At 46.2% G+C, this 12,779-nt stretch overlaps 2 protein-coding genes across 3 annotated transcripts in view; both read right to left on the minus strand.

The window, feature by feature from the left end:
- Positions 1 to 12,779, minus strand: part of LOC139389815 (histone H2A.V) — a 257,719-nt gene that overhangs the window by 135,154 nt on the left and 109,786 nt on the right. The gene's annotated exons all lie outside the window — the stretch shown is intronic.
- The window catches only part of LOC139390025 (metal transporter CNNM4-like), a 73,324-nt gene that overhangs the window by 9,403 nt on the left and 51,142 nt on the right, over positions 1 to 12,779 (minus strand). For both annotated transcript variants that reach the window (XM_071137133.1, XM_071137132.1), the window contains exon 5: positions 2,038 to 2,134. In XM_071137133.1, coding sequence (XP_070993234.1) covers positions 2,038 to 2,134 — 97 coding nt within the window. The remainder of the gene's footprint in view (positions 1 to 2,037; positions 2,135 to 12,779) is intronic.

Genomic DNA, 12,779 nt, shown 5'->3' on the forward strand with positions numbered 1-12,779 from the left:
CCACAACACTACATAAAGAGAGACACCACAACACTACATAAAGAGAGACACCACAACACTACATAAAGAGAGACACCACAACACTACATAAAGAGAGACACCACAACACTACATAAAGAGAGACACCACAACACTACATAAAGAGAGACACCACAACACTACATAAAGAGAGACACCACAACACTACATAAAGAGAGACAACACAACACTACATAAAGAGAGACACCACAACACTACATAAAGAGAGACACCACAACACTACATAAAGAGAGACACCACAACACTACATAAAGAGAGACACCACAACACTACATAAAGAGAGACACCACAACACTACATAAAGAGAGACACCACAACACTACATAAAGAGAGACCTAAGACAACAACAGCATGGCAGCAACACATGACAACACAGCATGGTAGCAATACAACAGACTGTTCTGAGGGCAGTTTTCATTTCCACTAATGCGATTCATCTTCAACTACACTGATCGAAGTGGGTTTAACAAAGTGACATGAATAAGGGATCATTAGCTTTCACCTGGATTCACCTGTTCAGTCTATGTCATGGAAAAAGCAGGTGTTCCTAATGTTTTGTATAATCAGTGTATATCACTGGCCACATCTGCATTGTCAATCTATCTCCTGGCCACTAGATGTTAGCAGTGAGACGTCTCAACACTGTCACCACATTACCCACTGAAGTTTGGCAATCCTCAACAGTCATGACAACTGACAACAGAAAGCCACTGAAACCAAGGGAGTAAAATGCTACTGGAGTGAAGGAGAGAGAGAACAGAGTTTGAGATAGATAGAAGAGAGAGAGAACAGAGTTTGAGAGAGATAGGAGACAGAGAGAACAGAGTTTGAGAGAGATAGGAGACAGAGAGTAACGGAGGAGAGGGAGAACAGAGTTTGAGAGAGATAGAAGAGAGAGAGAACAGAGTTTGAGAGAGATAGGAGACAGAGAGAACAGAGTTTGAGAGAGATAGGAGACAGAGAGTAATGGAGGAGAGGGAGAACAGAGTTTGAGAGAGATAGAAGACTAAACAGACAGAGTAACGGAGGAGAGAGAGATAGAAGAGAAACAGACAGAGTAACGGAGGAGAGAGAGAACAGAGTTTGAGAGAGATAGAAGAGAAACAGACAGAGTAATGGAGGAGAGAGAGATAGAAGAGAAACAGACAGAGTAACGGAGGAGAGAGAGATAGAAGAGAAACAGACAGAGTAACGGAGGAGAGAGAGAACAGAGTTTGAGAGAGATAGAAGAGAAACAGACAGAGTAATGGAGGAGAGAGAGATAGAAGAGAAACAGACAGAGTAACGGAGGAGAGAGAGATAGAAGAGAAACAGACAGAGTAACGGAGGAGAGAGAGAACAGAGTTTGAGAGAGTTAGAAGAGAAACAGACAGAGTAATGGAGGAGAGAGAGATAGAAGAGAAACAGACAGAGTAACGGAGGAGAGAGAGATAGAAGAGAAACAGACAGAGTAACGGAGGAGAGAGAGAACAGAGTTTGAGAGAGATAGAAGAGAAACAGACAGAGTAACGGAGGAGAGAGAGACAGACAGAGTAACGGAGGAGAGAGAGATAGGAGACAGACAGAGTAACGGAGGAGAGAGAGATAGAAGAGAAACAGACAGAGTAACGGAGGAGAGAGAGATAGAAGAGAAACAGATAGAGTAACGGAGGAGAGAGAGATAGAAGAGAAACAGACAGAGTAACGGAGAGAGAGAACAGTTTGAGAGAGATAGAAGAGAAACAGACAGAGTAACGGAGGAGAGAGAGATAGAAGAGAAACAGATAGAGTAACGGAGGAGAGAGAGATAGAAGAGAGACAGATAGAGTAACGGAGGAGAGAGAGATAGAAGAGAAACAGATAGAGTAACGGAGGAGAGAGAGATAGAAGAGAGAGACAGAGTAATGGAGGAGAGAGAGAACAGAGTTTGAGATAGAAGAGAAACAGACAGAGTAACAGAGGAGAGAGATATAGAAAAGAAACAAACAGAGTAATGGAGGAGAGAGAGAGAGGACTCACCTAACGTGGGAGCACTGAGGGCCATGACTCCGTAGTAGGAGAAGGGTCCCGTCTCAAACTTCATGTTCTCGTTCCCGGCTTCCACCTCCACCCGACCCTGAGCGACACACAGGGAAACACAGACAATGGATTAGGGACAAAGAACAACCCCATACCTCTCTGAATGGCTGGACGGGACAAGGAGATTGAGGGCGTAAGGAGACTTCGTTGAATGTGTCGTCACAGAGAGATGGCCGGAATAGAGACAGAGAGAGGTAGATGGACAGAGACAGACAGGGTGAGGAGGCCTCTATGGTGTTGTCACAGAGCTGGCAGGGTAGGGTGCTGGGGGGGGGGGGGGGGGGAGGAATGTGTGAACTGCAGCAACACAGCACAGTTAATTCCCCCCGCTCATTTTCCTTACTCACATACAACATTGACCCTGGAATCTAAACAGTGGGAGGGAAGGAGAGGAGAAGAGAGGGAAGGAGAGAAAAGAAGAGAAGAAGAAGAGAGAAGGAGAGAAGAGACCGAAAGAGAGAGAAGGAGTGAGGAGAAGAAGAGAGGGAGGAGAGGGTAGGTGGGAAAAGAAGAGAAGAGAGGGAAGGAGAGAGGAGAAGAGAAGAAGAGAGGGTAGGTGAGAGAAGAAGAGAAGAGAGGGAAGGAGAGAGGAGAAGAAGAGAGGGTAGGTGAGAGAAGAAGAGAGGGTAGGTGAGAGAAGAAGAGAAGAGAGGGTAGGTGAGAGAAGAAGAGAAGAGAGGGAAGGAGAGAGGAGAAGAAGAGAGGGTAGGTGAGAGAAGAAGAGAGGGTAGGTGAGAGAAGAGAAGAAGAGAGGGAAGGAGAAAGAAGAAGAGAAGAGAGGGAAGGAGAGAGGAGAAGAAGAGAGAAGGAGGGAGGAGAAGAATAGAGAAGAGAGGGAAGGAGAGAGGAGAAGAAGAGAGGGAAGGAGAGAGGAGAAGAAGAGAGGAAAGGTGGAGGAGGGGATGGAAAGAGACAGGAGAAGAGAGGGATTTAGAATTAGAATGACAGATTTAACTTCTGTCAGCAATTTATTTCCTTCCCAGAAATAAAAGAGCATATACATATGAACAGAAACCTCCTCAGCCACTCTGACCAAGCTCAGCTCTCTGTCAGAACAGAAACCTCCTCAGCCACTCTGACCCAGCTCAGCTCTCTGTCAGAACAGAAACCTCCTCAGCCACTCTGACCCAGCTCAGCTCTCTGTCAGAACAGAAACCTCCTCAGCCACTCTGACCCAGCTCAGCTCTCTGTCAGAACAGAAACCTCCTCAGCCACTCTGACCCAGCTCAGATCTCTGTCGGAACAGAAACCTCCTCAGCCACTCTGACCCAGCTCAGCTCTCTGTCAGAACAGAAACCTCCTCAGCCACTCTGACCCAGCTCAGATCTCTGTCGGAACAGAAACCTCCTCAGCCACTCTGACCCAGCTCAGATCTCTGTCGGAACAGAAACCTCCTCAGCCACTCTGACCCAGCTCAGATCTCTGTCAGAACAGAAACCTCCTCAGCCACTCTGACCCAGCTCAGCTCTCTGTCAGAACAGAAACCTCCTCAGCCACTCTGACCCAGCTCAGCTCTCTGTCAGAACAGAAACCTCCTCAGCCACTCTGACCCAGCTCAGATCTCTGTCGGAACAGAAACCTCCTCAGCCACTCTGACCCAGCTCAGCTCTCTGTCAGAACAGAAACCTCCTCAGCCACTCTGACCCAGCTCAGATCTCTGTCGGAACAGAAACCTCCTCAGCCACTCTGACCCAGCTCAGATCTCTGTCGGAACAGAAACCTCCTCAGCCACTCTGACCCAGCTCAGATCTCTGTCAGAACAGAAACCTCCTCAGCCACTCTGACCCAGCTCAGCTCTCTGTCAGAACAGAAACCTCCTCAGCCACTCTGACCCAGCTCAGATCTCTGTCGGAACAGAAACCTCCTCAGCCACTCTGACCCAGCTCAGATCTGTAAAGGACATACAGCCCTTGAATAGACCATCAGAGTATACAAAGGACACGTGTTTACACACCTCCACACCATGCGTGGTATGTTTAAAGTAGGGGAGGTCAGAGAGAGAAAGAATAGAACCAGACAGGAGGGGTGAAAAGCTAGACGCTATTCTAGTCTGACCTGCTCTACATGTCCATCCATCAGCTTTCACAATACACACACACACACACACACACACACACACACACACACACACACACACACACACACACACACACACACACACACACACACACACACACACACACACACACACACACACACACACACACACACACACACACACACACACACACACACACACACACACACACACACACACGTCCTGGGTTCAAATATGTTCAAAATCATTTAAATACTTTATCTGTGCTTGATTGAGCTTGTCTGGCATAATGAATCAACAGAATGGTCCCAAAACTGCAAACTCTGCCCATCTGGCTCAAAGTATTTAAAAGATTTCAAACAGGATTTGAACCCAGGTGTGGTTTACAGTGCAATACACACAGCACATTACACATTATGAGACATTTAATGATAGCTGGGAACACCACAATACGTTTAGCCTCAATTGATTAAGGTTAGTTGAACATTATGATCAGGTCACACAGGAACATCAAGCTGAGTGGGTTACACAGTGTGTTCAACCAGAATATGACTTGAACATTAGCCGTTGAACAGAAGGCAGTGCTCGTAGTGTGTGTGTGTGTGTGTGTGTGTGTGTGTGTGTGTGTTCGTTCATGTAACCACATGGGTCTAGGTAGGTCGGTGTCAAAGTTCAGGTGTTTATGAATGAATCATCAACAGTGAGAGAACCCTAACTGACCCCTCCTGAGAAGAGAGTTCTCTGTGTTCCACTGACTGTCTACTAGAACATGATGAACCTCTAGAGCAGGGACCGGCAACTCTAGTCCAAACAGGCCCTGCAGTGTGGGTGTATCTCGCACCATGATTACTTGATTATTTGTGTTAGTGTTGGGCTGGAACAAAAGGCTGCACACGGTCTATTATCTCCAGGAGCAGAGGTTATCTAGATTACAGCTGGTGTATCTGTTGACAGGACGAACTTGCATGACCCCGAGCGAGAGAGAGCGAGAGAGAGGAAGAGAGAGAGAGGTAGAGAGAGAGAGAGAGGGAGAGAAAGAGGTAGAGTGTGTGTGTGTGTGTGTGTGTGTGTGTGTGTGTGTGTGTGTGTTAAAATCATAGCCTATGGCTGACATATTCCTGAATGGGGCTGCCTGTGCTTTGCATACAGCTGGATGTGTGTTAAAATGTTCTGCCTTCATAACCGACTGAAACTGTCAGTCCCTGTCGGACCGGTCTCACCTGCCTGCCTGCATGTTGTGTGATAAAAAGGCTTTATGAAATAATGGCTGATATATTACTGAATAGGGCTGCCAGTAGTTTGCAAACAGCTGCACATCATGTGATGAGAGTGGCCAGCTACAGTGGAGCAGCAAAACGCCAGTACACACACAATCTACTAGCACCCACAACCCATCTTCCCACCAAAAATTATTCTCCCCTCCATGCCTCCCTCCCTCCCCACCTTTCTCAATCCCCTTCTCCTTCCCCCTCTCTCCTTCCCCGCCTCCCACCCTTCCCTCCCTCCCTCACACCAAGGGGCAAATATTTGATCGCTGATGACAATATTCTGGAAACAGAATCGACTGACGTCTGGGAGCAGACACGAACAAACAACCAACCAAAAATAGGCCTATGTAATGGCGTGTAACAGGAAACACACACACGTAGCTGTAATAACGGTGGAATGAAGATTGGGGCGGAGGGAGATTATCTGGAAGAGAATGGTCCCATTTCTCATGACTCTGCTCCCACGCCTATGCTATTAACAAATGCTGCCCCCCCCCCCCCCCCCCCCCCCCCCTCCTACACACAGACACACATTTCCAAAAACAACCAATTCATTCATTCATGAACACAGCGCATTCGGAAACTATTCAGACCCCTCAACTTTTTTCACATTTTGTTACGTTACAGCCTTATTCTAAAACAGATTAAATAAAACAGTTTCCTCAGCAATCGACACACCCCATTGTGACAAAGCAAAAACATATTTTGGGACATTTTTGAAAATGTATTAAAAAACAAACACAGAAATACTGTATTTACAGGGCCTCCCGGGTGGCGCAGTGGTTAAGGGCGCTGTACTGCAGCGCCAGCTGTGCCATCAGAGCCCCTGGGTTCGCGCCCAGGCTCTGTCGTATCCGGCCGCGACCGGGAGGTCCGTGGGGCGACGCACAATTGGCCTAGCGTCATCCGGGTTAGGGAGGGATTGGTCGGTAGGGGTGTCCTTGTCTCATCGCGCACCAGCGACTCCTGTGGCGGGCTGGGCGCAGTGTGCGCTAACCAAGGTGGCCAGGTGCACAGTGTTTCCTCCGGCGCATTGGTGCGGCTGGCTTCCGGGTTGGATGCGCACTGTGTTAAGAAGCAGTGCGGCTTGGTTGGGTATCGGAGGACGCATGACTTTCAACCTTCGTCTCTCCCGAGCCCGTACGGGAGTTGTAGCGATGAGACAAGATAGTAGCTACTACAACAATTGGATACCACGAAATTGGGGAGAAAAAGGGGTAAAAAAATAAAAATAAAATAAAAAGAAATACTATATTTACATAACTATTCCGACACTTTGCTAGGAGACTCTAAATGGAGCTCAGGTGCTGGTTTCCGGGTTGGATGCGCACTGTGAAGCAGTGCGGCTTGGTTGGGTTGTGTATCGGAGGACGCATGACTCTGTTTCTCATTCTTGAAATGTTTCTACAACTTGATTGGTGGTGAAATCAATTGACTGGACATTATTTGGACAGTTGACAGTGTATGTCAGAGCAAAAACCAAGCCATGAGGTCGAAGGAATTGTCTGTAGAGCTTGAGACAGGATTTTGTCGAGGCAAAGGTACCAAAACATTTCTGCATCATTGGAGGTCCTCAAAGACACAGTGGCCTCCATCATTCTTAAATGGAAGAAGCACCAAGATTCTTCCGAGAGCTGGCCGCCCGGCCAAACTGAGCAATCGGGAGAGAAGGGTCTTGGTCAGATAGGTGACCAAGAATCCGAAGTTCCTCTGTGGAAATGGGAGAACCTTCCAGAAGGACAACCATCTCTGCAGCACTCCACCAATCAGGCCTTTATGGTAGAGTGGCCAGACAGAAGCCACTCCTCAGTAAAAAGGCACATGACTCTCAGACCATGAGAAACAAGATTCTCTGGTCTGATGAAACCAAGATTGAACTCTTTGGCCTGAATGTCAAGCATCACGTCTGGAGGAAACCTGGCACCTTCCCTACGGTGAAGCATGGTGGGGGCAGCATCATGATGTGGGGATGTTTTTCAGCAGCAGGGACTGGGAGACTAGTCAGGATTGATGGAAAGATGACCAGAGCAAAGAATCCTTGATGGAAACCTCCTCCGGAGCGCTCAGGACCTCAGACTGGGGGCGAAGGTTCACCTTCCAACAGGACAACAACCCTAAGCACACATCCAAGACAACACAGGAGTGGCTTTGGGACAGCTTTCTGAATGTCCTTGAGTGGTCCAGCCAGAGCCTGGACTTGAACCTGATCAAACATCTCTGGAGAGACCTGAAAATAGCTGTGCAGCAACGCTCCCGATCCAACCTGACAGAGCTTGAGAGAATCTGCAGAGAAGAATGGGAGAAACTCCTCAAATGCTGGTGTGGCAATTTTGTACCCAAGACTCAAGGTTGTAATTACTGCTAAAGGTGCTTCAACAAAGTTCTGAGTAAAGGGTCTGAATATTTATGTGAATGTTATATTTCCGGTTTGTTATTTTTGTATAAATTTAAAATAATTTAATCAATTTTAGAATAAGGCTCTAACCTAACAAAATGAGTGCCCACTTTTTAATTTTGCTCCAGTCCAGTCGTGCACCTGGTGATTGAACGGGTTACCAGATGCAAATATCGAGATGGTTTATGGGGCCTTCTGGGGGGTGCTGGAGGTCCATGGCCGAGTTGGGGGACCCCCCCGGGTCATTTTGGACATTTTTCAAAAAACCTTCAAAAAATGTTCAGCTTTTGCTCCAGAGACTAAGTCCAGGCGCGCAGCTGGTGATTGAACGGGTCTAAATGCCTTCAGGGGGGTCTGAATACTTTCCGTTGGCATTGTACGTCATAATACCACAAATAACCAAATCTCTCCTCTTTTCATCTCCTTTAGACCAATCCCTTTGTAGCAGTACAAGAGCAGCCGTAAACAAACTATTCCCATTCCACCTCCTAACATTCTATTGTTGGCAGGCTCCATCCACCTCCTAACATTCTATTGTTGACAGGCTCCATCCACCTCCTAACATTCTATTGTTGGCAGGCTCCACCCACCTCCTAACATTATATTGTTGGCAGGCTCCATCCACCTCCTAACATTCTATTGTTGACAGGCTCCATCCACCTCCTAACATTCTATTGTTGACAGGCTCCATCCACCACCTAACATTCTATGGTTAACAGGCTCCATCCACCTCCTAACATTATATTGTTGGCAGGCTCCATCCACCTAACATTCTATTGTTGGCAGGCTCCACCCACCTCCTAACATTCTATTGTTGTCAGGCTCCATCCACCACCTAACATTCTATTGTTGGCAGGCTCCACCCACCTCCTAACATTCTATTGTTGGCAGGCTCCATCCACCTCCTAACATTCTATTGTTGTCAGGCTCCATCCACCACCTAACATTCTATTGTTGTCAGGCTCCATCCACCACCTAACATTCTATTGTTGGCAGGCTCCACCCACCTCCTAACATTCTATTGTTGTCAGGCTCCATCCACCACCTAACATTCTATTGTTGGCAGGCTCCACCCACCTCCTACCATTATATTGTTGGCAAGCTCCATCCACCTCCTAACATTCTATTGTTGTCAGGCTCCACCCACCTCCTAACATTCTATTGTTGACAGGCTCCATCCACCTCCTAACATTCTATTGTTGTCAGGCTCCATCCACCACCTAACATTCTATTGTTGGCAGGCTCCACCCACCTCCTAACATTATATTGTTGGCAGGCTCCATCCACCTAACATTCTATTGTTGGCAGGCTCCATCCACCACCTAACATTCTATTGTTGTCAGGCTCCATCCACCACCTAACATTCTATTGTTGTCAGGCTCCATCCACCTCCTAACATTCTATTGTTGTCAGGCTCCATCCACCACCTAACATTCTATTGTTGGCAGGCTCCACCCACCTCCTAACATTCTATTGTTGACAGGCTCCATCCACCTCCTAACATTCTATTGTTGTCAGGCTCCATCCACCTCCTAACATTCTATTGTTGGCAGGTTCCATCCACCTCCTAACATTCTATTGTTGACAGGCTCCATCCACCTCCTAACATTCTATTGTTGACAGGCTCCATCCACCTCCTAACATTATATTGTTGGCAGGCTCCATCCACCTAACATTCTATTGTTGGCAGGCTCCACATGTCAGTGCTCTCCCACCCCCCTAAACATACACTACATTGCCAAAAGTACACACCTTCAAATTAGTGGATTCTGCAACTTCAAATCAATGTTAATGGTCACATACACAATTTAGCAGATGTTGTGGGTGTAACGAAATGCTTGTGTTTCTATCTCCAACAGTGCAGTAGTATCTAAAAACTATTCACAACAATACACACAAATCTAAAAGTAAAATAATGGAATTAATAAACACACACACACACACACACACACAGTTGAAGTCGGACGTTTACATACACCTTAGCCAAATTCCGTTTTAGGTCAGTTAGGATCCCCATTTTATTTTAAGAATGTGAAATGTCAGAATAATAGTAGAAACAATGATATATTTCAGCTTTTATTTCTTTCATCACATTCCCAGTGGGTCAGAAGTTTATATACACATAATTAGTATTTGGTAGCATTGGCTTTAAATTGTTTAACTTAGGTCAAACGGTTCGGGCAGCCTTCCACAAACTTCTCACAATAAGTTGGGTGAATTTTGGCCCATTCCTCCCTACAGAGCTGGTGTAACTGAGTCAGGCTTGTAGGCCTCCTTGCTCGCACACGCTTTTTCAGTTCTGCCCACAAATATTCTATAGGATTGAGGTCAGGGCTTTGTGATGGCCACTCAAATACCTTGACTTTGTTGTCCTTAAACCATTTTGCCACAACTTTGGAAGAATGCTTGGGGTCATTGTCCATTTGGAAGACCCATTTGCGACCAAGCTATAACTTCCTGACGGATGTCTTGAGATGTTGCTTCAATATATCCACATAATTTTCCCTCCCCATGATGCCACCTATTTTGTGAAGTGCACCAGTCCCTCCTGCAGCAAAGCACCCCCACAACATGATGCTGCCACCCCCGTGCTTAACGGTTGGGATGGTGTTCTTCGGCTTGCAAGCCTCCCCCTTTTTCCTCCAAACATAACGATGGTCATTATGGCCAAACAGTTCTATTTTTGTTTCATCAGACCAGAGGACATTTCTCCAAAAAGTAAGATCTTTGTCTCTATGTGCATTTGCAAACCGTAGTCTGGCTTTTTAATGTCAGTTTTGGAGCAGTGGCTTCTTCTTTGGTGAGCAGTCTTTCAGGTTATGTCGATATAGGACTCGTTTTACTGTGGATATAGATACTTTTGTACCTGTTTCCTCCAGCATCTTCACAAGGTCCTTTGCTGTTGTTCTGGGATTGATTTGCACTTTTTGCACCAAAGTACGTTCATCTCTAGGAGACAGAACGCATCTCCTTCCTGAGCGGTATTACGGCTGCGTGGTCCCATGGTGTTTATACTTGCATACTATTGTTTGTACAGATGAACGTGGTACCATCAGGTGTTTGGAAATTGCTCCCAAGGATGAACCAGACTTGTGAAGGTCTATAATTTTTTTTCTGAAGTCTTGGCTGATTTCTTTTGATTTTCCCATGATGTCAAGCACAGAGGTATTGAGTTTGAAGGTAGGCCTTGAAATACATCCACAGGTACACCTTCAATTGACTCAAATGATGTCAATTAGCCTATCAGAAACTTCTAAAGCCATGACATCGTTTTATGGAATTTTCCAAGCTGTTTAAAGGCCCAGTCAACTTAGTGTATGTAAACTTCTGGAAGTTGTGATACAGTCAATTATAAGTGAAATAATCCGTCTGTAAACAAATGTTGGACAAGTTACTTGTGTCATGCACAAAGTAGATGTCCTAACAGACTTGCCAAAACTATAGTTTGTTAACAAGAAATTGGTGGAGTGGTTGAAAAACTAGTTTTAATGACTCCAACCTAAGTGTAAGTAAACTTCCGACTTCAACTGTTATATTAGATTGAGCAATTTCAGAGTGGCATTGACTAAAATACAGTAGAATAGAATACAGTATATACATATGAGATGAGTAAAGCGGTATGTAAACATTATTAAAGTGACTGGTGTTCCATTATTAAAGTGACCAGTGATTCCACGTCTATGTATATAGGGCAGCAGCCTCTAAGGAGCAGGGTTGCGTAACCGGGTGGTAGCCGGCTAGTGAAGGCTATTTAACAGTCTGATGTCCTTAAGATTAAAAAATATCTATCTTGGTCCCAGCTTTGATGCACCTGTACTGACCTCTCCTACTGGATGGTAGCGGGGTGAACAGGCCGTGGCTCAGGTGGTTGTTGTCCTTGATCTTTTTCAGCCACACCCATGGCTGACAGGTGTATAAAAATCGAGCACACAGCCAAGCAATCTCCATAGACAAACATTGGCAGTAGAATGGCCTGAAGAGCTCAGAGACTTTCAACGTGGCACCGTCATTTATTTATATTGATTTATTGAACCTTTATTTAACTAGGCAAGTCAGTTAAGAACAAATATTTTTTTACTATGACAGCCAACCCCAGACAATTGTGCGCCACCTAGGATGCCACCTTTCCTACAAGTCAATTCATCAAATTCCTGCCCTGTTAGAGCTGCCCCGGACAACTGTAAGTGTTGATATTGTGAAGTGGAAATGTCTAGGAGCAACAACGGCTCAGCTGCGAAGTGGTAGGCCACACAAGCTCACAGAAAGGGACTGCCGAGTGCCGAAGCACGCAGCGTCTAAAAATAGTCTGTCCTCGGTTGCAACACTCACTACAGAGTTCCAAACTTCCTTTGGAAGCAACGTCAGCACAAGAACTGTTCGTCAGGAGCTTCATGAAATGGGTTTCCATGGCCGAGCAGCCGCACCCAAGCCTAAGATCACCATGCGCAATGCAAAGGATCGGCTGGAGTGGTGTAAAGCTCGCCGCCATTGGACTTTGGAATGAATCACGTTTCACCATCTGGCAGTCCGACAGACAAATCTGGGTTTGGCAGATGCCAGGAGAACACTACCTGCCCCAATGCATAGTGCAAAGTGTAAAGTTTGGTGGAGAAGGAATAATGGTCTGGGGCTGTTTTTCATGGTTCGGGAAATCGTAACGCTACAGCATACAATGGCATTCTAGACGATTCTGTGTTTCCAACTTTGCGGCAACAGTTTGGGGAAGGCCCTTTCCTGTCCCAGCATGACAATGCCCCCATGCACAAAGCGAGGTCCATACAGAAATGGTTTGTTGAGATCGGTGTGGAAGAACTTGATTGGCCTGCACAGAACCCTGACCTCAACTCTATCGAACACCTGAATTGGAACGTTGACTGCGAGCCAGACCTAATCGCCCAACATCAGTGCCCGACCTCACTAATGCTCTTGTGGCTGAATGGAAGCAAGTCCCCTCAGCAATGTTCCAACATCTAGTGGAAAT

The sequence above is a fragment of the Oncorhynchus clarkii genome, chromosome 30, assembly GCF_045791955.1.
Source record: "Oncorhynchus clarkii lewisi isolate Uvic-CL-2024 chromosome 30, UVic_Ocla_1.0, whole genome shotgun sequence".
NCBI lineage: Eukaryota > Metazoa > Chordata > Actinopteri > Salmoniformes > Salmonidae > Oncorhynchus > Oncorhynchus clarkii.